The sequence below is a fragment of the Hemicordylus capensis genome, chromosome 4 (assembly GCF_027244095.1).
Source record: "Hemicordylus capensis ecotype Gifberg chromosome 4, rHemCap1.1.pri, whole genome shotgun sequence".
NCBI classification, from domain to species: Eukaryota; Metazoa; Chordata; class Lepidosauria; order Squamata; family Cordylidae; genus Hemicordylus; species Hemicordylus capensis.
In genome coordinates, this window is record NC_069660.1 from 129,880,244 (window position 1) to 129,904,830 (window position 24,587).

The window sequence follows — 24,587 nt, forward strand, 5'->3', positions numbered from 1 at the left end:
CATGTACAAAATAACTCACAGCCACAAAATCCATGATCCAGAATCTACTTACTGTTTTAAAATACTGAACAAATTTAAAATATCAATATAACATCCCTAAAAATTACAGATTTCTAAATGCAACACAGCAGCAACAAGAGGCAACAAAAATCTATTCCACAAAATTGAAGAGTCCTAACAAAGGACAACAGTGAGGGGGACACACTAAAGGAGAACATCCCTAAACTGTGGTGCCCTGACCGAAAAGGCCGGACCCAGTAGCGAAAGACTGCAGTTTGTTCAGACAATACATCCAAGCCAGTCCATTGTCAGATCGAGGCAAGAAGGCATGTGAAAGAGAGCCCCCCAGATGTCTTAATGCATGGAGAAGCTTATCTTGGATGGAGAAGATAATCTAGAATCAATATCTTCTTAAAAGGCAAGTTGTGTGGCGTAGATTCCCAATCTGCATTTGTAATTGGTCATTACAATTTGTACTGTAATTTGTAACCTGGATTTGGTTTTACATATGAAGTAACATTTCAATTCCAGTTCTTCAGACCATAAATGAACAACGGGTTGATGTGCTATTGGTCCTCATAGTCTCCAAGGAAAATGTGATTAACTTACACCACATGGGCCACCTACAAACTGTTTTGAACTGATGCACCCAGATTTGGTGTGTGATCAAAACATGTCTAAGCCTCTGGCTATGTGAAGCTTTGCTTTTCACAGCCTCTCTATAAGCTGCCGCTCTCTGGGATGCTGCCAAGGTTTTGTTAACCATTATTGAAGACCAATAGACAGTGATAAATATAAGCTTGCAGCAGCAAATTCCCAGTACTAGAAGGCATTTTTTGCATAGAAGACACAAAAATGGGGGATTAGTGATTCAAAGTCTGGGATATAAACATATTGGGTATTATTTCTAAAGCAGAATGTTGGATCTTATAAGAATGTTAAATAATTTATCCTTTCTTGCATTCATATTTTATGCCTTCTTTATGATATTTATTAATGCACCATAATTTAGCATCTCACATAATGTAATTTTATTAAGGGCAAGCTGAGGGAAAGGAATATTACAACCAACTTTCATTTTTCAGTGGCAATTATGTAATTTTGCCAAGTTCTAATCTTGAATCTTACTCATGGGCCAGGTTGGACAATACTTAAATCTGCTGGTCCCAGTACAGACAGTAAGGACAAGCCATGGACACAGTGGCAGAGCAAGGGGGATGGCCCTGTCCCCTGCGGCCCTGCTGGATGTACCCAATGACACTCCTTCCGTGTGATGTCACTGCAAGGGGTGTGGCCTGAGTGCCAGAGGGCACGCACAAGCCCTCCAGAACTCATTCCGGGCTGGCATTTGCTGTCTGGGTGCATTTATTTCCCCTTCTCTCCCTTGCTGGATGTTACACACAAGGGGGCATGGCTAGAGCCCCAAAAAGGCTGCGTGAGCCTTCTGGGGCTCATTCCCAGGTGGTGTTTGCGGGCTGGGTACATTTTTCCCTTTTTTTCCATCCAGGGAATGCACTTTGGTGGGCTCATGCAGGCCCTCCGGAGCTTGAGCCACACCCCCTTGTGTGTGACATCACTTATATCGATAGCCCAAGGGCGGAGCCACCATTGGGCCAATGGATTCAAAGAACCTGGGCCACGCCCAATCGGGCAACGCCTTGCGGCCCCGACATCCTCCCCCCGCATCTGACGTCAGACGCAGGTGTGCTGGTTTAGCTCCCGAGCGGCTCCATTTGGGAGCCAGACCACGCCCCCCCCATGTCTCACATCAGACATCAGGCGCGGGGGCAGGGTCAGCAGGGCCACCACCGTCACTGCACATGGGCCACTGGCGGTCAGGCTCCACACCTGCTATAGACAGCAAATGCCAGCTGGGAATCAACTCTGGAGGGCTTGCATGGCCCTTCCGGGGCTCTAGCTCCCAGGAGCTGGGTGGCTTGTGTTCTTTGAACCCGTCCACCCAATTATAGCTCTGCCTCTGTGTGGACACTCCTTGTTCAGCTACAGATATAAGTGACTCTGGATCCGTCACTTATCTCTCAGCCTAACCCACCTTGCAGGGTTGCTGTGAGGATAAACATAACCATGTAGATCACTCTGGGTGCCTCAGAGGAAGAGCAGGATATAAATGTAAAAATAAATAATAAATAATCCAAGTGGTGCTAAGGCCATGTGCTTTCAGGCATTACTTGGGCCAAATGTTTTGAATCAGCTGAAATGCTCAAACCTGTAACACATTATAACAAAGAAAATCTGGTACTTGAGCGTGTACAGAATGGTTTCCCTAAACTGCTACATAACAAGAACCAGCTCAGGCATGAGGGCAACAGGCTTCCAGTTTAGATAACTGGCACCTCCCATTTTAGATGCTACAATCACTAAACCGTGGCCTATACCCAAACTAAGAGTTGAGAAAATATGTCCCTGAGGGTTGTAGAACACTCGGCAACCTTTTTCCGGGAGGCACAGTTGAGTGCACATGGAAGGAGGAATGGTAAAAAATTGTTCCTCCCTGGTGCAGGCACGGAAGCGTTCTCAGCACACAATTCTTAAGACATTTTCAGGAAGAGCTGCTGTATATGATACAGAACTTCTGAGTCAAATTCATATGCGTCCTGATCCTTCCTATTACATCCTTTACCCAGGCATAAGGCCCTCTGAGTTCAGTCTGGTTTACTTGATCTCTGCTATATGAGAACGTGATGATTGCTAACTTTTGAAAAACTGTAATAATTCTCTTGTATTTAGTACAGGGAGAGCAACTGTCCCTGTCCATCCCCAGCTCAGCATTCCTCCAGGGGCTGTTGCTGGTGTCTACCTTATATTTATTTTTCTATTGTTGTGATCCTTTGGGACAGGAAACTATCTGATTGACTTTTCTATGTAAATCACTTGAGAACTTCTTTGTTGTTAAAAAGTAGTATATAAGTAGCAGTCATAGTCATTTGTTGGATGCATAGGATTATAGCCTTGGATTTGAATCCTCGAGAATACTTTTAGGATTGTATTGAGGCTGACCTCTGAATAAACACTCCAATCTGTTTGTGTAAAAACTTGAGTATCCGTTGGAAAGTGTCTACTTCACCAAATGCATAAACCGGAGGGGAAAAGAAAAAGTCAGGCCTGGCGTATATATACGGTACATACATACAGGGACTATGGGGTTGATCAAGTATCATACAAGCGGCAGGGGGCGCTGTTTAAAAATGTTGCGTCCCCCAGAGAACGGTTGAGGGCAAAGTGAGTTGCCTGCTGCTGTCACAGCACATGCTCCTGATGGTCGGGCATGCGCACTGACGGAAAGACCTTGCTTGCTCTCCGCTGCCCGCCGGACTGCGGCAGGGATCAGAAGAGTTGCTTGTTGCTGCCGGGAGGTTCCCTGCGCTCTCCGCTGCGAGCGAGCGAGCGACGTTTCCCTCCGGCCCAGCTCCCTTCCCCGCCGCCTATTGTCCTCCGCGCCATGTGACCGGGGACAGTGACTGAGCACTTTTTTTCTGCTTAGTCATCGCCCCCGTCTAAGGGGACTGCCCAGGCTCAGCCCGCCCGGCCGCCTCGATCGTTCCGCTCTTCTCCCCTCCAGAGTCCAGACCGGGAGCCGCCGACTTGGAGGACGAGCACGGGCTCCCTTCGGAGGCAGCATCAGCAGCGATTCCTACGCGGGAGCGCCGAGATCTGGACGCCTACATGGGGACGGAGAGCGGCAGCGCCGGGATTTTGCTGGGGCAAGCGGGCACCCTCAACTTGCAGACGGGCAACCTGCTCAACTGGGGCCGCCTGCGGAAGAAGTGCCCGGCTACCCCCAGCGAGGAGGTGAGTCGGGGAGGGGCAGCTCATCCAGCCTCTCTGGCTGCATCCTCTGTTAGACGTGTGGGAAACAAATATTGAGCGCGAAATGGTGTATATTTCTGTGCCTTGGCTTTTCTCGGGTGTGTGTGGTAACGTGGGGTTGGCCCCAACCTTAAACCTGACCCTGCAGCAGTCTTTCCAGTCCTTCAGCTGGACAGGAGGCCAGGTCCTAGGTTATTCTGTTTCCTGTCACAATAATGACTGCGGAGATCGGGATCCCACTTCTCCTAACTAAACCTTCTGTAGCAAACTGCATAGTTCATACTGTTGCGGGGGGGGGGGGGGCGTGTTGAGCATTTTCTGTATTTATATATTTTTTAAAAACATAAATGGTCTTTTCATAAAATTTCCAGAACCACATACAGTAAGAAACAACCGTGAAATCTATCGTTGAAAACAGTAAGCTATTAACACACAAAACATTATAATAAAAACCTTCTCACGGCCATGAGAGAGATTGGGAATAATCTGCAGGAGGAAGAAATAGTGGCATTTCCTACTGAAATGTGTGGAAGTGAAAAGAGATCTTTCTGAGTATTGATTTCCTCAATCTCTTCTACCCTACTCTGATAAGGGGTTATATGTGGGTGCAGGTGAAGGCTCCCATCCCACCTGAGATGACTTTAGCTTTAGGTATTTCTTTCTTTTGGTGCATATAGTACTCTCAAGAGTGGTGGCTCTCTTATAGTTTATAAGGAGGAGAGAGTTTCTGTCCCCATCCAACCCAACATAGCCTCTCTCCCAGCAGTTGTTGCTGATGTCTCCCTTGTGTGTGGTGTTAGATTGCAAGCCCTTTCGGACAAGGAACCATCTTCTCATTCCTCTTGCTTTTTAAACTTCTTTGAGGACTTTTTGTTAAAAAGCAATATATCAGAATTCTAAGTAACTATAATGGAAATAATAATAGTAGTTCACTCTTTTGTTTTTATTATGTCATGCCTTGTCATATTACAGGTGGCCCTCATTATCTGTGGTCCTGGCACCTGTGGTTTTGTGTATCTGCGGTCAAATCATGTACACCCAGCCTCATACTCTGGTTTCTCTTCAGATCGTATAAATCTTTTGTACACCCAGCCTCATCCATGGATCTAAACATAGTTGAAATTTGCCTATGTGTAGTTCCTGGGTGGCCAGAAATGACATCCGAGGCATTTCTAGCCACCATTTTGCTGGCGCTTTATTCATTCATTCATTCATTTTATTTTTAAAAAGTGATTTTTCACATAAAATCAGTGGAATAAGGTCTGGGGGGGCATTGCTAAACAGCTGGAGCCTAGAAAGCATGGCATGTTGCTCTTATTTCTGCCTTTTAAAACCATTTTTAAAATCTCCAGGAACATAAACCGCCCCTTCCCATTCACTCATGGTCTCCTTATCTGCCGTTCTAGGCGAGAACAAACCCCAGTGGATAACGATAACAAGGGCCACCTGTATACACCTTCTCAGTCTTGTGTTAAATCTTCAAAATTTCCCTTTCTAGATTATTCAAAATGCCACATATCCCACTTGCTAGACAACTAAAAAAACTCACACTCTGTTAACACCTTTATTAGGACCAACAAAATGATTCAAAGTTTTGAACAGCAAAGCTTGAATTCAAAAGTTTGCTGTTCAAGATTCTGTGTCATTTTGATTGGTCCTAATAAGATATTAACAGATTGTGGCTTTTGAATTGTTTCTAATGAATCAAAACAGCTACCTACAATTTGTATGTAGGTACTTTGTTTTAAAAGGTTTTGCAGGGGCACATTTTAAAAATTGGCAACAATTATTGCTAAATGTTGAATTTACAACTTCACGGTGCTTAGTTTAGGTAGTAATTTTCAAAGTTTGATTGCCTAACTAATCAACATAGCATATGTAGTGCTAGAGCAGGGGTGTCAAAACTGTGGCCCTCCAGCCTACGGTTTATATCTTATCAGCCCCCAAATTGTTAGCCAATACATGTCCAGGTTAGTAATGAAACTTGAGCACTTTGAAATGTGCTGTGTGGCATGTATCTACAAAACTTGCTTGCCTCACCCTGGTTGTAATTGCAGTGTGGAATCTTGCTATAATCATAAAATTGGATTATATTGCATCTTTGGGCCTTATGGGCAGGCACTGAGCACTATAATGGCATAATGCTTGCACTCCATCCTTTTTAAACCACCTAAATATGCAATTCATTCTAATAATTTTCTTCTGTCTAACAAAACATATTATTCTTGAGCATATTGGTGCTGAACTTATATGCTTGTGTGACTTGTATGAAAACAAGTAGATTCTTCTTTGAGAGTCATAAAATGAAATATTGTAATGTCCTGAAACAACTGAGATTTTGATAACCTAAAGGCATTATCTTCATCCTGGATTAAGATTTTTCTAACTTTACATGCTAAAGTTAAATAAAAGATAAATAGATAAAAGTTTCTGCTAAAAGCTTTGGCATTTGTATACTGAGGATTTTTTCTTGCAAGTAACACTCATTCAGAGATGTAAGTAAAGAATAAGTTTCATAGCCACAATCATAATGTACTTTTTTCTTCTCAAAAATAATAATGGGTGTGTGTCAGTATCTCAGTCCAATTGTTCTGGAACTTCTTAAGAAAACAGCATTGCTAACCCACTGGATGATCAGCTTGCTGCTTTTTATTTTTATTCTAAAGATGAGATTTAGTTGTAACTATAGATCCAACTGCCTGGCTTTAGAAACTATGGACTATGAGGCTAGGGAGCCATTGTTTTTCAAACTATAGGCTCCATACCTTTCTGAGGTAGTAATGAAATCAGATTTGGCAGCTGTCCAGCTGCTTGATTGAAATATAACGAAAGCATCCATTCAGTTCAAAATAAATTGGGTATTCCTTTACAATAGACAGAGAGAGGATTGTTTTGTTTTGTAATTTTTGACCAGTGTTTGCATTTTGATTGGAACATTAAAAAGAGAAAATTATCCACCCACTACCATGTGACTACCTTCAGCTTAAGTTCCTCTCCCTTAAAACACTATACAGTAGGTGTAGTCAGTCAATGTGTTTGTTTCCACCACAGATAATCACAAATCCGTAACTGAAAACCAAGCACAAAGTGGGGGAAAGAAATATGCACAATGAAATTCATAAGAGAGCCAGTGTCATGTAGTGGTTACAATAGCCCTATGGTGTGTGTGCATACAGTACACACATACATGTTTTTGTGTGCATGTGTACATGGGTATACACTCCTTCAAATGCAGGGTACAGGCAGGAATTGTGCTACGTGTATACAGTATACTGTACTTGTGTTCAACATAATGGGTTGGTTTGGATGATACCATCTCCTACCCATGGGATTTGGAAGGGGCACAAGCCCATCATGACATTCTTCACAGATCTCCTGATCCCCTCCCAGCACTTCCCTGTATTTCATGGGCTGGATGTTCATCTGAATGGAAACAAAATACTTGTTTGGAGTGCTTGCTAGCAATAAAGGGACATGCTGGAAGGGCATGGGGACATCCATGGAGGATGTCTTGACTGGCCACTCTTGGCGTGTTCCCTTCCTAATCCAGAGGGCACAGGACAGTATAGCCTGAACAGCCCAGGGTGTGACAATCTGTACATGTGTATACTGTATCCAACTTGCACATGCGTTGAACATTCATGTGTGAATAAGTCTAGTGTCTGACTAGAACTTGTGTTCATTTCCTCACCCTGCCTTAAACTTCACTGGGTGACCTTGGGCCAATAATATCTTTCAACCGTATCCACCTCACAGGGTTGCTGTGAGGATAAAAGGGGAAGACGGCAGTGTGTGCCACCCTGAAGGAAGGATAGGATATACAGTAAACTCAGTAAATAAATAAAAGTTGTGAAATAAGACTTTCTGAAATGATATAAACAGAGAACTAGTATTATTAACACAAGATACAAGAAAAAGACACGGTTATACCTTTTCTTTCCCCCTCCATCTCCCACCTACCTCTCCCTTTCCCTTCACTCACTTGCATTTCTCCTGTTGTTAAGTGTTCACTATAGTAGAAGGCATTGAGTACAAAATCTTTCCAGAATGACTAGAGGTAGTACATGAAGCATGCCTAACATGTTGCTCACAACATTGCAGCCATTATCTGAATGCACACACTTTTACTTTCTCAAATTCCAAGCCGGATTTGTAATGAATAAATGAAGTACTGAGGGTAAAGATCCAAACACTCAGGAAAATACATTGCTTCCCTGCAGGGAGCTGCTATTTTCAATCCCATGACATGTTTAAAACATGTTAGTCCTGCCCCACCCTGTCTAGTATTTGCCAGAGGCGTCAGTTCTGATCCTTTTCCTATCCAGGCAGTCAGTGCACTGTTCCTAATCTGTGATTTTCAGCTCGGGTTCCCCAGTGAGAAGATCAGTAATGGTGGACGAGTTTCTCTGAAAGATATCTTGTTCACCATCTTGTCCTGTAATGCTTAGGTGCAGCAATGTGTTATGGGCATTATAAAGCAGATACTCATTTCATGTAAGGTGGTTATGAATGACTTGGTCAGGGCCCTATGTTAACTGAGTATATGTCTTTGAGCATGTGCCAGAATCCTCAGCAGTATACAGGGATTCAGTGGGAGACACTTAGAGGTTCCTCAGCAGACCAGTCAGTAGGGAAAGAGTTCCCCAGAAGTAGAGCATTTGAAAACTGCTGGTCTAATCTGACAGTATTCTTACTGAAAACCTGTCAAATAATGAATATACCATCATTTCTGTAGATGTAGATCTTATATTTTATTTAAGCATTTAGATTGTATGCTGGTTCTCCTTCAGCATAAAGCTCCCAAAGTAGTGTACAGTAGGAAGATAGAACAATGTTATAAAAATAACACAGTCAGCAATGCTTCATAACATTGTAGAAGCAGCAGATATCACCAGGAAATAAAAACCCAGCAGAATCATGAAATGCTATCTACAGCCAACCACTCCACATGCTAGAGGGCCAATGCAAATTTTTAAAAAGGTCTTCACCTCATGCCAACTTGATGATAGGATTAGTCGAGTTTCTTGGCGGAGGTTGTTGCAAATGCAGACTATTAGGCTGCCCCAAACAAGTATTGCATAATAATATGTTGTATTATTAGAGTTATCAAATAATATTTAATTGATTGTCATCTGCCTTTTGAGCAGTTATTCTGCTCAATTGAATGTTACTCAGTTATTCATTTAAACAAAATTTGCATATTGTCAAAACCTTAATTTAAAAGTGGCTGCCTGAGATTCTAAAGAATGTATGAGACCACTTTTCATTTAAACAAATGCTACCACTCTGTTCTAGAAGGAAGAACCATCTTTGGTAGTTTTCAAATTCTGTTACAGCAGAATACCTGAACAAAACACCCCCTTTGTGTGTCCCCCCCAAACACCCAAATATGCCTCTGATGTGCTTATGACTTGCCCTACACCTGTGTAATTGCTCTGAAGTGATTGATCAACAAAATTTAGTTGATTGATCTACTGACTTGAAGATTGTAGCTTCATGGAGGATGAATTTGTAGCATCTGTAGATGATAGTGATGCTGAGCAGGAAGCTGAAACTTCTGCAACTTCCTTATTTAAAAAAAAAATTGCAGAGAGGACTATACAGACATTGAATAATTTTGTTATTTAAACACAAAAGCCTGAAAGCATTCTTGGATAGTTTGGCAGAGATGGACGAAATGAAGACAGTGGCGTACTAGGGGACCATCTAGGGCCTGCTGCTTTCTGGGACTTGCAAAAAACACGCCATATTAGGTGAAACTTGACATAATCCATCAAAGCACCACTTCGTTTTTTAAGTAAGAATGTTCACCGAGGATAACTACAGTATAAGCTTCCAGCAGCAAATTCCCAGTAAAGTAAAAGGTAGAGTGTGCAGTCGAGTCGGTTTCAACTCCTGGCGAACACAGAGCCCTGTGGTTGTCTTTGGTAGAATACAGGAAGGGCTTACCATTGCCTCTACCCTCACAGTATGAGATGATGCCTTTCCGCATCTTCCTATAATGCCCAATATAGGTGTTTCCCATAGTCTGGGAAACATACCAGCAGGGATTTGAACCGGCAACCTCTGGCTTGATAATCAAGTCATTTCCCCACTGCGCCAGACAGTACTAGAAGGTATTTTTGGAACAGAACACACAAAACGGATTCGTTCAGTTATACTCGCAAGACAAGTGAACACGGATTAATTGTGCATTGAGTGTTATACTTTTGTGTTGTAAATTTAAAATATGTTGGGTCATGGGGATTCTGGGGGTAGAGTGAGATGAGATGTAGATCATATAGGACTGAAGTTGCACACCTCAAGTCAAGAAGTCAAAAGTATTGGAGAATCTGAGACCAAAGAATGTGTAGCTGTTTTTTATCGTCTTCCAACTTTCCAATATCTTGAGCTTCCTGAACGTGTGCATAGCTTAGGAATCTGCAACATCACTGAGACTTCATCTGCTCTCACTTAGGAAAGGAAATGAGTATTTTGTTAAATTTCTAGCCTATTTTTCCTTTGTTCTTGCAACACCCCTGTGAGGGCAGAGAGTCACTTGCCAAAGGCTGTAAAACTCACACCTGATAATATTTGAGCTGGAGAAAGTCTAGCAAGCAAAAATGAGGAAGTACAAAGTTAAATTGATGGACATATCCCAGAAGACAAAAAAAACCTATCCTTGCCTTCTGCCTCTATGGTGTTAATGCTGAGATATCTCCTTTAATAAGGCAAGTGCAGATTTTTGTGGCTTCTGCATTTAGGTCCCACTTCTTTTGTTGCATCCAACCCACACCTGTTACTATGCTTTTTTAAACTAGATTAACTTTAATGTTTTTGAATATTGCTTTTCAGCTTTTATATAAGTGCAAAACTTGTTCATGTATTAAAGTTGATTTTGCCATACATGCTGTACTCGCCAACTATCTAGTTTTTCAAATTTGTTCACCTGTCTAACCAACTATCATTGTCCTCACGTTGTAATGTTTGCCCTAATCTTCACCCAAACTTTCCTGTACTAATTTTGCTTTCTCCTTTATATTTTCATGTTTCCCTTCCTAATAGTGGGTGTTGCTCAGGCTGGTTATTGATGACTAATCACCACTGAAATAAATGAGAAGTTATGTTAGCACAAGTCCCATCAATTTCAGTGGGACTTAGTCATGGCTGACTTAATTGGGTGCTGCCCAGTATCTGCTTCATTTATCTCTTCACACATGTTCAGAAATGAGGACACACGCACTTCAGGGTTCTCATAATAGTCGTTTTCCCCCTCCCCACTTTTTATCTGCAAATGCCTTATGAAATATTTTCAAACAACATCCTTACTTGCAGAGGCTGTAGGCAGTTTCAGATGTTATAAAAACACTGCACTGCAGTTGTGTATGCGGGATGAAGAGAGAGGAAGTCCCGCCCCTACCGAGTCACTCACCTGTGCTTATAGCAGGGCTCATCTGAGGAGGGAAGAGCCCTTTCCTTAATGGTGAGTGTGGATGGATCCAGTCTTGTAATCACGGGAGTTCCTGTCATGACGGGTAAGGTTCTGCCTTCTTCAGATGAGCCCCACTGTAAGTGTGAGCACGGGGCTCTTTGGGTCATTGATGTCGTGGGGCAGGACTTCCTCCCCTTCACTCCACAGTACATGTATTTTTATAACATCTGAAGAGGGCTATTGTGTTGTATCTTATTTTGTACATACGGAAGGCCATTCATGCAAGAGGGAAGTGGTGATTTTTGCCAGTCCCCTCTCCCTTGGCAGCCCCCTGCACTGGAGGGCGTGTCTCATCTCCTGCTCTGGAGGGTTCCCTGAGCTTTGGGAATGGATTTGAGGGGGCTACAGGGGTTGCTTTGAAGAGAAGAGGAAAGGAAAGTTCCAGTGTGGGAACTTCTTCCCCACACACTAAGGTTAGGATTCCAGTCATTTCTGGAACCAAGGATTCTGTTCAGCTTCTCTCTCTTCCCCCCTGCCTTTGTTTACTGATAGTTTTGTTGTTTTGGGGGCCCTCCTGAAAAACGCTCTTTGACATTGGAGGCCCTATTCCAGGTCCTCTTGACAAATGAGAGGACATGTGGAGCGGTTGTGGCACTAGTCCTCTGAAATGTCCTCCTGGCTTTACCTATATATACCTTCTAATGCCAGGTGAAGATCTAATTCTATTAAAAAATACTTTGGCGGGGGGGGATAAATGAATTGTGTTTGCTTTGTTTTGATTATTTATTTATTTATTTGCTTTAACATTTTCTTGTTTCTTTCTCTCTGAGCCGGTTTGAGTTCCCTAAAAACTAGAAGAAAACTAGGATGAGACTAAACAGATAAATACATTCTGCCTTTCAGGCTTCTCAGGGTGGCCATATGATGAGACTGAGCAGAATTCTTACTTGTGTTCTGCTCAGTGTAACCCCTCCTGCACCAACTGTCTGTCTTCTCTTTATGCTACGAACATCACGCCATTTATTATCCTTGGAATCGCCCCACTGTGTGTGAGCAGTCTGACCCATTTTCCACTACTTGAGTGTTTTATGTGTGAAATGTTGTGGGCCTTTTTATTTTTCTTCAAGAATCCATGAATTGAGAATTTGAATTTGAGAATGTTCTCCCCACCCCCCCACCCCCACCAGTCCATTTTGAAATCTAGTGTGTCCTCATTTGGACACCCACTTTACTAATGAGAAAGTGAAGAATGTTTAGAAAGTTCGCGGTTTCTTGTCTGAATGCGTGGGGTTGCTTTTTTAGTTATATTATTATCCAAGGTAACATGCCTAGTTCATACTGTTACACTGATGGAGGGTAGGGGGCAATGGTGAGGGAGAAGTGAGAAGGTGGAGGTTTAACGTGTACTCTGTTAGCAACATGTGTTTGCCTCAGAGACACTGTTGAATTTACTGAACTCTCACTTTGTTTCACATAATGGGTGTCCACTAATGTGTAAATGAATAAATAATGAAAAATCTTGCTTTGTAGCTACGGGATTGCATTCAGAAAACCTTAAATGAATGGAGTTCAAAGATCAGCTCCGATCTAATGCAGGTAAGTGATTCTTTCCCTTGCATGTTTCCTTAACAAATGCATTAGTCACCTATTAGAATTGCCTCTGGCATACAGTAACTTATCTCTGGTTATGAAACAAAAATGGTTACTGGAAAGGCACACATTGCTTCTGGGATGTTAACTACTTTATTTCTAGGAGTTAAAATAGGTTAGCTTTAACAGAATACCTTGTCTCTTAATAGAACTTGTTGCCATGCTGCAGTTAGGCTGCCATAGCATGTTGTGAGAAAAGGTGCGGCATGCTAATGAAACTGGTGGTGTGAGCTCAGGTTACATCTGCTTGTCTTGAGAGGTTGGAAGTTTCTGTGCATCCGTTATTTAACTTATGTTCTCAAACTGCTGGATGCTGTCAGGGTTCAGGCCAGGTCATATGGATGGTTATAGCCTGGGGAGTGTGTGAAGGCCTCTGTAAACAGCTGCATCATTTGTGAATCTGTATCTTGAGGCAGGGCCGTACAGGTGGCTACTGGAACTTGTGTGAAACGTGGTGGCTTGAGAAAGGGCTGGCCATGCTTGCAGCATCAAGGTAGGTGTGTGTGTGTGTGTGCAGCCCATGCCTAGAGACACGGAGTCTTGCAAATGACAGCTTACATCCTAGGAACCATGAGCAAAATTCCACTCATAGAATAGCTAACCTGCCCCTTCCATCCGCCTGCACCCCCTTTGCCCCCTGAAAAATTGCTCCAAAATGGCATGTAGCCCAGCACGGGAGTGTGCATAGCTCAAAGGGTAGAAAGTGGGAAAACCCTTGCAGTGTTCCCTCTAACAGGGATTCCCAAATGTTGACTACAACTCCCAGAATCCCCAGCTACATGCTTGGGGATTCTGGGAGTTGTAGTCAACAACATCTGGAAATCCCTGTTAGAGGGAACACTGCTCCCTTGTGTGAATGGAACAGCAGTGAGAAAAGGGCTCTGCTTCTAGGCAGTGACCCCAGCAATGCAGTGATACTCTGGAAAAGAATCCACCCTCCTTTTTATTTTACTCTTCTCAGCATCCTTAGTTTTTCTCAGGAGTTCTGTTTAGGTTGTGCCTTAATGTCTCACTTTTATATTATTTGAAACTTTGCTTTAAAAATGAAACATTTGCAGCATCTCCCGTTTGAGCAGACTGCTGCATGGAGCACTTGGCAGCCATTTGAGACTTGACTGATCTGCCTTTAAAATACCTGAAAGCACAACAGTTGTGAAGCTAAAGGCTTAATTTATTTCTCTTTTGCAGCTAGTAATATATGAAAAATTTCTCAGTTACTAATACTGGCATTTCCCCCCCTCTTTATTGTCATGTATTTATTTACAGGAGATGCCTGAAATCCTTGAATGTACTCTAGCTCAAGCAATAGAAAAGATCAATCCAGAAGAAAGAGAAGAATTAAAAGTTTCAGGTGAATTCAGTTGTACGCTTTATCTGTCTAGGTATTTGTTCTCTGGCCTAAGGCTGCTTACAATTTATTAAATACAATAAAACAATAATTCGTCACATAATAACAGAGATCAAGACAGCACCAGAGTATATCCAGAAAAGTTTAAAAAAAGGAAGACATAAATAATAGAAATATTTTAACCAGCTGCTAAAATGCCAACCAGCTAGATTTCATGGGGCAGGGAATTCCAAAGGCAGTGCTCAGTAATCAAAAATGTTGAGCTGGGGATCTCTTGGGCTTATTGTTGGTAGTTCAGCTAACAATCTTGTATATACTTCCTGATCAACAAGTTAATGAAGTATTTTGAGCAAATGGTTTTATCTGATTGGACAATCTCAAATCTACTTTAGAGTTTCTAATGGTAACTCTAGGAGTCTGCCTGTCATAAAATGTTATGGCTATTGTATAGTGAAATCAAGATGTTTTACTGTTCTACCCAGAGCCATGGGCTGAGAAAAGCAAACTGTCATCAGGTGCCATTGTTTAACCCATTGAGTGCTTTTAAAAGAGCATTGGTAAATATTTTCATAGCTTCTCTGAGGAATCTTCTTTATATTTAAAAGCCTTAGGACGTATGTAGCAAATCCTGTGGTACTTGGCAGCTCTTGCGAGATTTCCTGGCAGGGCAGAGCAGAGCACAGCAAGGGGAGCCTCTCTCTGAGCCAGCCTGCTGAGGAGGGAGGGAGGTCGAGGAGGAGCAGGAGGCACCATTGTGAGCCGGGGGGGGGGGCAGAGTGCACGTCGGCTCCAACCACCTGCATCCTCGTGAGGAGGACAGCTCAGCAGGTGGCAGCGCGGGTGCAAAACTAGCACTGATGGGATGTGGGGGAGAACGAACTGGCTGAAGGGCTGGAGACAAAATGAAGATGAGGCAGAGAGCCAGATCGTTTGCGGGGGGAGGAGACAGGGAGGACTAGGGGTGCAGATGCTCTGCGCCGGGTCAGCTAGTTGAAAAATAATGCGGCTGCAGTTCCTCAGAAGGGCTTGAACTAATTTCTGTTAAATTGATTTAAAAAAAATTATTTCCATAGACCTGTTTTTGTTTTCCAACATAATGCTCACTTAGTAATTTGTTTAAATATGTAATGGAGAATAAACCTTTCCCTCAGTTTCTGAAAGGAAGGCTATTGCATATTCTACTTCAGACTTTTAAAACTTTGAATATTTAGAAGTTAATGGTCTTGGGGGATGACTTTTTTAAAAAAGCAATCCATACTTCTTGCTACTCTTCCTCACAGCACAAGTATGGTTTTTAACCGGAGGTTGTGGTTAAAAAGTACCACCATGTGATTCTGTTGTGTGATACAGTTTCTCTTCCTCCTGTTTAAAACAAAACAAAACAAAACAAGTCCTGTTCTGCTCTATAAAAGCAGCAGTAGTTGTAGTTTTCACTCATTAACCAAATGAACATTAGACAACAGTGAAACTGTTAAATTCTTCACATAAGAGACTTCAGGTTTCGTTATCTAGTATTCCTCCACAGCATTTTTGGGTATTACGTAAAATTGTTCTTCAGTCAAATACCTGACTAGCATTTGTGTGAGTGCAATGGTACTTCTGGTAATGCAAAGGAGAGTGAATTTCTACCAACACCCCTCTCCTTTGACAGCTCAACATACCATATCCCACACTATTTCAGGAGGTCCCCTTACCCTCAGGACCAGGGGCGTAGCTAGGGGAGAGGGGACCCATGTTTGCCACTCTCTCTGGTGGCCCCTCAGAGTGAGGGAGATAATGAAGAAAATAGGAAAGGGAGGAGCTTGGGACCCTCAGGAGCTGGGGCCCCCGGGTTCTTTGAATCCATCCACTCAATTATAGCTACACCTCTGCTCAGGACTGACTTTTCATTGCAGGGTTCTGAGGCTGCAAGATAGAGGAGTGGGTGGGGAAGTCCCTTTCCACTTGTTCTCTGGATTTAAGCCACTGAACCTTGCTTTCTACTTCATACAATAGCTCAAGTAAGAGATGTCATAGTTATACTGTGTGTAGATATCATTTAGCTTTGATGGATTACAAAACAGCACTTTGAAGCCATTTTCACTGATCAGCAACAGACCACTTGTAAAAATGCTACACATTCTTATGTATTCTAGTTAAAGCTTGCTTTCTCCCAAGAAGGTACATGTAAGACTTCAGCCTTGTAGCATAGCAACACATTACTATTTTGGAAGTAAAAGTGACTTGGTGATTGTATATTCTGAAATGTAAATACCCACAGTCATTGGAGGTGGGATAGGAGGCAGCTGTATATAGAGATGTGCACGGAACCACGGAAGCGTGGTCTGTCACTGGGGGGAGTGTGGCTTTAAGGGCGGGGGGCAGTACTTACCCCTCCCGCCGCTTTCCCCCCTCCGGCGCTTGACTTCTTAGCAAAGTTTTTGGGGCAGCAGAGTTCCTCCCTGCTGCCCCTGCCCCCATCATTGTCTGGAATAAGAAGAAGTTGCTGGCGGTTCCATGCAACTTGCCACCACGCATGTGCCCGTCGCGGCCGCGTGTGCCGCACACATCACACGTTGCATGTGACGTGTGTGGTGCGCGGCGGCAAGTTGCACAGAACCGCTGGCAACTTCTCCTTATTCTAGACAACGATGGGGGCAAGTGCAGCAGGGAGGAACTCTGCCGCCCCAAAAACTTTGCTAAGAAGTCGAGCGCCGGAGGGGGGAAAGCAGCGGAAGGGGTAAGTACTGCCCTTAAAGCCACACTCCCCCCCGCCCCCCGCCGGACCGGCCAAATTCCAAACCGGTCCGGAGGCCTCTTCCATGGCCCCGGACCGATTCTGTGCACACTACTAGGTGTATATTCCAAGTGTCTCAGCTTGTTAAATAGACAAAAATGTGTGGTTTGGAAGTTTGCACATTGTCATGGAGGCCATCCTAATTTATTGTGTCTGGTTTTTCATTTTCAGCAAAACTGTTTATCGCAGGATCAAATATTTCATCGATCCGAGAAGCTGTCAGTATGAGTAAGTTCGACAGAAATGTATGTGACTTCTGAGTTACTCTTGCTGTTTTTTAAACCCTTTTGTAACTCTAAAACAGTAATACTTTCAACAGAGAGGATTTTTAAAAAAATCTAATGACCTTTGTGCTTTTTTGTCATTGTCTTTGATCTGAAATTGGCAGACAGTAAAACATATGGCCCTTGTATCCTTCAAAAGTAAACACAAGCTTGTTATCAAATGAAGGAAGTCCAAGGAAGTCCAGACTTTGCCTGCCTTTGCAGTGCAACAGTATAGCTTACAAACATGCCATGAGGACAAAAACGAGGCTTTTCTTTTTCTTATATAATAGCAGTAATAACAATTTTATTTGTTAGCTGCCTCATAACAAATTGTTCTCTGGGCAGCTCACAGTAGAACAATAGAATAAAATATACAACTAAAACACAAAATGAAAAAGATTTCAATAAAATACAACACACAAACATTTTAAAAAGCTATTTTAAAAGACCCTGGGTGAACAGAAGGGTGTTAATCTAGCATCTAAAAGGGTGCCTGCACCAAGCAAGCGTCACTGGGGAGGTGTTTCTTATTTTATTTTAATTGTTAAATTTATTTATTGTTAAATGTGTATACTGCCTTTCATTAAAACAATCCCAAGGTGGATTAAACAGGGTTTTCTTAAACAGGGTGCCATGACTGAAAAGGCCCTCTTCCTAATAGACACCACCTCACCTGGTGGGAGCACCTGGAACAGGGCCTAGCATTGTGGTGGTGATTTTGCCACATGCATTACATAAGCCTTTGCTCACTCTTTAAAAAGCACCTTTATTTGGTCAGGTTCTGTCAATCTATTATTGAATGTTCTGAGCCCATAAATAACTCTTTTTGTTCTTCTTGCCCTTTTAGCATATTTTGCTTCCATGTAATACTTTTTGTATAAGGTTATGCAGATAACTTTCCTAGATAATTATTTGAGGTAATTGAAAACATTGTTTTTCTTAGTCTTGTACAAGCGAGATTTTTTTTTTTTTAGGGCAGTGGTTTCATAATGTCAACATTTCTACAAAAAATAAATGAATTGAAGACAAGCAGATGTGTTTCTTAAAACCTTTGCAGTTCTTTTTGTCCTATCTAAACATGAATAATTTTTCTCTGTGCTTTGTTTTTCATTTTTGAAAGCATGTTCTGCTCTTGGTGTGAACCAGTTAGATTCTGTTATCATTGCTCCTCCTCTAACTGAAGATGGAATCAATCTTTCCCTCGAATATTTACAACCTTACTGGGCAGAACTTGAAAACTTAGTTCAAAACAAAAAGATTGTTGCCATTGGGACATCTGATCTAGATAAATCACTGCTAGAGCAACTGTTCTTGTGGGCACAGGTAAGAAGCAAGTTGTTCAACTGCAGTAACCTGGAACACTGCTTTTTTCTGCTGCTATTTTCAGCTAAATAGCTGAATAACCTGAGGGAGGGCAGGATGCCTCCTTGTCTTAAGGAGGCTATTATTAGACTACTTTTGAAGAAACCCATATTGTATCCTTCAGTTAACTAATTACAGACCTATTTCCAATCTTCCATGGTTGGGCAAGGTGATTGAGCAGGTTGTGGCTTCTCAGCTCCAGGCAGTTTTGGGTGATGCGCATTATCTAGACCGATTTCAAACTGGCTTCCGTGAGGGCCATGGGGTTGAGACTGCCATGGTTGGCCTGATGGATGATCTCCAACTGGCTATCGACAGATGGAGTGTGACTGCTGATCCTTTTGGATCTCTCTGTGGCTGTTGATACCATTGACCATGGTGTCCTTCTGGACCGCCTGGGGGAGGTGGGATTGGGTGGCACTGTTATACAGTGGTTCTGTTCCTACCTCTCTGGTAGATTCCAGATGGTATCGCTTGGAGACTGCTGTTCTGCAAAGCGAGATGTAAAGTGTGGAGTTCTACAAGGCTCCATATTGTCTGCAATGCTTTTGTAACATATCTGTGAAACCGCTTGGAGAGATTATCAGGAGGTTTGGTGCTAGGTGTTATCAATATGCTGATGACACCCAGATCTATTTCTCCTTGTCAACCTCATCAGGAAATGGCATATCTTCTCTAAATGCCTGCTTGGAGGCAGTAATGGGCTGGATGAGGGATAACAAACTGAAGTTGAATCCAAATAAGACAGAAGTACTGACTGGGGGAAGCCACCTAATGGTGCAGCGGGGACGTAACTTGCCTAGGGAGCAAGTGATTGCTGGTTTAAATCTCTGCTGGTATATTTCCCAGACTATGGGAAACACCTAGATTGGGCAACAGCGATATAGGAAGATGCTGAAAGGCATCATCTCATATTGTGTGGGAGATGGCAATGGTAAACCCCTCCTGTATTCTACCAAAGAAAACCACATGGCTCTGTGGTCGCCAGGAGTTGACACTGACTCAACAGTACAACTTTACCTTTACTGACTGGGGCAGGGGGGTGGGGACCTGAGAGAGGGTTTAGATTTTCCTATTCTGGATGAGGTTACACTCCCCTTGAAAGATCAGGTATGTAGCTTGGGGAGTGCTCCCGGACCCAAAGCTCTCTCTAGTTTCTCAGGTTGAGGTAGTGGCCAGGAGCGCTTTTTATCAGCTTTGGCTGATACAACAGCTATGTCCATTTCTGGAGGTAAATAACCTTAAAACAGTGGTACAAATGCTGGTAACATCAAGGCTTGACTACTGTAATGTACTCTACTTGGGGGTGCCTTTGTACGTAGTCCGGAAACTATAATTGGTACAGAATGTGGCAGCCAGATTAATTTCTGGGACAACTTGAAGGGACCACATAACACCAGCTTTGAGGGAACTGCACTGCCTGCCAATATGTGTTTCCAGGTGAAATACAAAGTGATGGTTATTACCTATAAAGCCATTAATGGCTTGGGTCCAATATATGTAAGAGAGCGCCTCCTTTGTCATGAACCCTGCTACCAGATATGATCTTCTGGAGAGGTCCCGTTACAGTTGCCACCTGTTCATATGGTGGCGACCCAGGACCAGGCTTTCTCTCTGGTTGCCCCAGGGCTTTGGAATATGCTCCCTGCTGAAATAAGAGTTTTCAGGAAGACCATCAAGACTCACCTGTTCTCACAGGCTTTTAATTAGAATTAATTTTAATAATTGTTTTATTCTAGTGTTTATTTCTGTTTTATGCTACTGTTTTGTTTGGTGTATTTTAATCTGTGCTGATTTTTAAATATTTTAAATTTTGTACACTGCCTAGAGATGTACATATCAGGCTGTATAAAATATGTTGAATAAAATATATAAATATCTGATAACATCAGGTAATTTTAAACAAAATCAAGTGTTCTTCTGCTTTGCCAGCTTAAGTGTTTTCTAATTGAATAAAAGAGCTGAAATTTATCATGAGATACAATATGGGTTTGTGGCAGCTTGGCCCTGGAGTAGTGTCTCACCTATTTTATTCCTGCCTCCCATCCCCCAGTGCCTCAATATGGATATCTTCACCCACATCCTCCTTGGATGATTAGCCTTTCCTCCTTACTCTTCACCAGCAACCAAGGCCATCGCTCTGGCTATGTCCGTAAGAACAGCCCTGTTAAATCGGGCCCAAGGCCCATTCAATTTCACACAGTGGCCCACCAGATACCCCTGAAAAGCCCACAGGCAAGAGGTGGATGAGGGCATGCGGGAATTGCTGTACCACTGCCACTGGTATTGAGAGGCATCTTGCCTCTGAGGCTGGAGGTGGCCCACAGCCACCAGACTAGAAGCCATTGACAGACCTGTCCTCAATGAATTTGTCTAAGCCCCTTTTAAAGCTAGTGGCCATCACCACATCCCTTGGCAGAGAATTCCATAGATAAATTGTGTGCTATGTGAAAAAGTACTTCCTTTCATTGCTTTCTGGAGAGATTTGACCTTCCTGACTATCCCTTTGAGCTTCCTTTTCACCAGTCCCCTCCCTTTTTAGAAGCTTCCACTTCTGAAGTCCAACATATTTGTGCTGGACTTCCTTGGCGGTGCTCCTCAGTGGCCTCTCTTTTAAATATCTCAGTACTGAGTCTTTTCGGTCTTGAGAACTCTAGGTAGCCAGGACTTTACCTGCTTTGTCGTGCTTTCCTCATCCCACCCTCATCTTGCTAGTTGCTGGTAGCATTGTTGTGCAGGTTTTCACTCTCCACTTGCTCTGCTGAACTTTGCTCTGTGACATACAAGCATTTCCCCAGGCAAGCATTGTTCTTGGGTGGGCTGTACCCACCAAATTCTCAAGCCATTTCATTGCTGCCATGCAGCAGCCAAGAACACAGACAGGTTTCTACAGGTCTCTGCTCAATACAATTGAAGATTCATTTCCAGTGACAAGGTGTGTCCCTTTAATGATCAACTTTCCATGAGAAATAAGGGGACTTGGCAAGAAAAAGCAAAGCATTCATGTTGCAGAGGAGAAAAGCCATAGTAGTACTGCAGTGTGCTCTTTCTAGTATGAGTGGAAAAAGCATTGCAGCAGCTTTTGTTCACCTTGGGCAAGTAGCTCATTGCACCTGTGTTTGATACATGAAGCAAGTTTTTAATTTAAAAAAACTACAACAATAAAAGACAAACATGAAACAGCTTTCCATATACTATAACAAATGTGAAATACCTTATTCTATCTATGTTACATATGTATATCCTGCCCTTCAGTACAGGTATTTCCAAGGTAGCCAACAGTCAATCACAAAGTCAATAAAACAAAACAAAATCAAATAAAAACAGCAAATACTGTAGCAGCAGAAAACCATTACCACAAGAGATTAAAGAACTTGTCTAAATAAAAAGTGTTGCGCCTTGTGCTGAAAGGACATCAGACTAGGTTCCAGGAGACCATTCCAAAGACAGGGCACCATGACCAGGGAGGACCTCTCTCTAGTCACTGCCCATCTCACCTCAGAAGGTTGGGGGCACCTTGAGTGTGCTCTGAAGATTACCTTAGTACAACTAAGGTGAACACACCATATTACTATCTTATAGCTGTACAAAAGCTGATTTGTGTTTCATTTTTAGGTGAAACCAAGCAGTAACCAAGTGAATCTCGCTTCCTGTTGTGTAATGCCACCAGATTTGACTGCATTTGCAAAAGAGTTTGATATCCAGCTGTTAACTCATAATGATCCAAAAGGTGAGGTCTTGTTAAGAATTGCCTTGGTAGAGTAGATTAAAGGCTCTTCTATAGGATGCTGTAGCATTTTGAATTTGTGAAAGAATTAGCACTCTTATCCAAGGTTCTGTATTCTGTATAGACCACCATAGTTTTCAGAAGAATAACCATTTGGACTATGAATTATTAGTATCCTGATGCAAAAGCAGGTACTTTTAAAATGTATTTGTTCTAATTTTAGAACTACTTTGTGATGCAAGCTTCCAAGAAGCTCTTCAAGAGAGTATCCCAGATTGCCAGGTGCATGAATGGACTCCACTGTGGCTTCTACGGTATTCAGTCATTGTCAAGAGTAGAGGAATTATCAAATCAAAAGGTTACATCTTGCAAGCTAAAAGAGTCCCATCATCTTAAGATTATTTTGTGCAATAGTTTGCTTCCGTCTCACCTCTACAAGATACTGCACCAAGGTGCAAACTGGAATTTGTAAGGACCAACGTTTTTTTTTTAATTTTCAGGCGATCAGTGAAGCCTAGTTTATACTGTGGAATCGCAATGACAGCATATTTGGTCTATCCATTTCCTTTTCTTTCATATGTGCTCTTTGTGGTGAGACAAGCGTGCTCACATGTGAAATATTGTTTTTCATTAAACTGCTAATTTTGAGATTATATATAAATATTTGGAATATTTTAAGACTAATATAAACTAAAAAATTGACTAGCTATTTTTTGACTGAAATATTTTTATTTGCAAGGAGAAGTGTAACTTGTTAAACCTTTTCTTATTGCTGCTATGCAGAGAGTAGAATGGATTTATGAACAATTGTGGAATAAGCAGCTCTCTGGTTAAATCCATGGGACAAAATTAAGTGTGTGCAACAAAATTGTGTAATATATTCATGAATGTATAATGTATAGTTGATATTCTTCCTGCCCCCCATAACACCACCTCAAGTACACAAAGCTGTGCTAGTCCTTGCATTGTATTTTTTCTTCTGTTATTTCTGTTCCATTTTCCTCTTGGCACAAGGCTAGGAGATGGCAAGTTTCTGTTGGAATTGTAGGAGCTGGAGATCACTGGTCAAAAACAGTGTCAAACTTTGGCTGCTTTTGTTTTGCCTATGTTTAAACACCATACATGCTGTCTGAAAGCCAATGAGATCTGGCTAGAAAGTTACCATTTTCATTAGAACTAGCTTGGTGCATTCAGTACTATTGACAATTTAGTCTAAGGAAACTGCTACAGCATAAATTAGTCTCCTAGTTTTTCATCTAGGACAAGTGTGTTCTAATGAAATGTCTATTCAAAGACATTTTGTAAACTTCTGTGCCAATTAAACGAGGTTATATTTTAAAAATACGTATGCCTATTAATGCACCAGTAAAGTTGACCACTCCCATTTAAACCTTTTATCTGAAATTGTACATTCTGATCAAACATAATTTTGTCATCAGCGGCTAGAATGAATAAATGCTCTTGTACTGTCAGTAGTATCATATCTATATACCTTAATCCATTCCAGTGGGTAAACTTTTTGTGCTTCTATTTTGAATAAGGGGGTTTAGCATGTGGTGGTGTTTGGATCCTAAAATATGTTATGGATGTGCCAGACCCCAGCTATCCAACTTTTACTTGGAATTAAATTCCAATGAAATCACTGGGGCATTCCTGACAAGTAATGTGTGAGGCTCCCAAGTCACTTGGGAGCAGTCCTGAAGAACTAACTTTAGCATGACTTCTCTGACAGGAATTGTGTTTTTAGCTTCAATTTACTCCTTAAAATATTTGAATAATTCTAGAAACATTGATCAAAATAGTATGTGTATCTTGAATCTGCAGAAAAAACTGCTTATGCAAAGTTAGGTCAGAATACCAAATGGGGTGAATTTTGACTGTAGAGAGCTGCAATTGTATGTAGTCCACTTCAAAATTAACAGATGGTCTTATTTAAACTTCTGTACTGAATATGCTTTTTACTAGTTTGAAATCATTTCTGTTGATTAAAAACAAGAGATTGCTTTACAGAAATTTGCTGATAACTGTTTCTCTTTTTTTATCTGTGCAAACTTTCAAATGATGTTTCAGGTTCTGACGCCATTTTGGGGACAAGGAAATAAAAGTTTGGGTCTGGTTTTCCTCGAACAATGAGTAGTGCCCATGCAGTGTTTCATATAAAACAGTATGATGGGATCAGATTTTAAAATCTGCTCTAAATTGTATACAGTCTCTCTGAA

General features: G+C 42.0%; 2 protein-coding genes across 3 annotated transcripts in view; one reads left to right on the top strand and one right to left on the bottom strand.

The window, feature by feature from the left end:
* Positions 1-24,587, bottom strand: part of LOC128324358 (very-long-chain enoyl-CoA reductase-like) — a 100,559-nt gene that overhangs the window by 47,789 nt on the left and 28,183 nt on the right. The gene's annotated exons all lie outside the window — the stretch shown is intronic.
* Positions 3,222-24,381, top strand: GCLM (glutamate-cysteine ligase modifier subunit). Its single transcript, XM_053248866.1, has 7 exons — positions 3,222-3,810; positions 12,770-12,835; positions 14,156-14,240; positions 17,185-17,241; positions 18,400-18,602; positions 22,257-22,371; positions 22,592-24,381. The coding sequence occupies exons 1-7, from the start codon at positions 3,685-3,687 to the stop codon at positions 22,762-22,764; spliced, it is 825 nt and encodes a 274-aa protein (XP_053104841.1). The 5' UTR covers positions 3,222-3,684; the 3' UTR covers positions 22,765-24,381.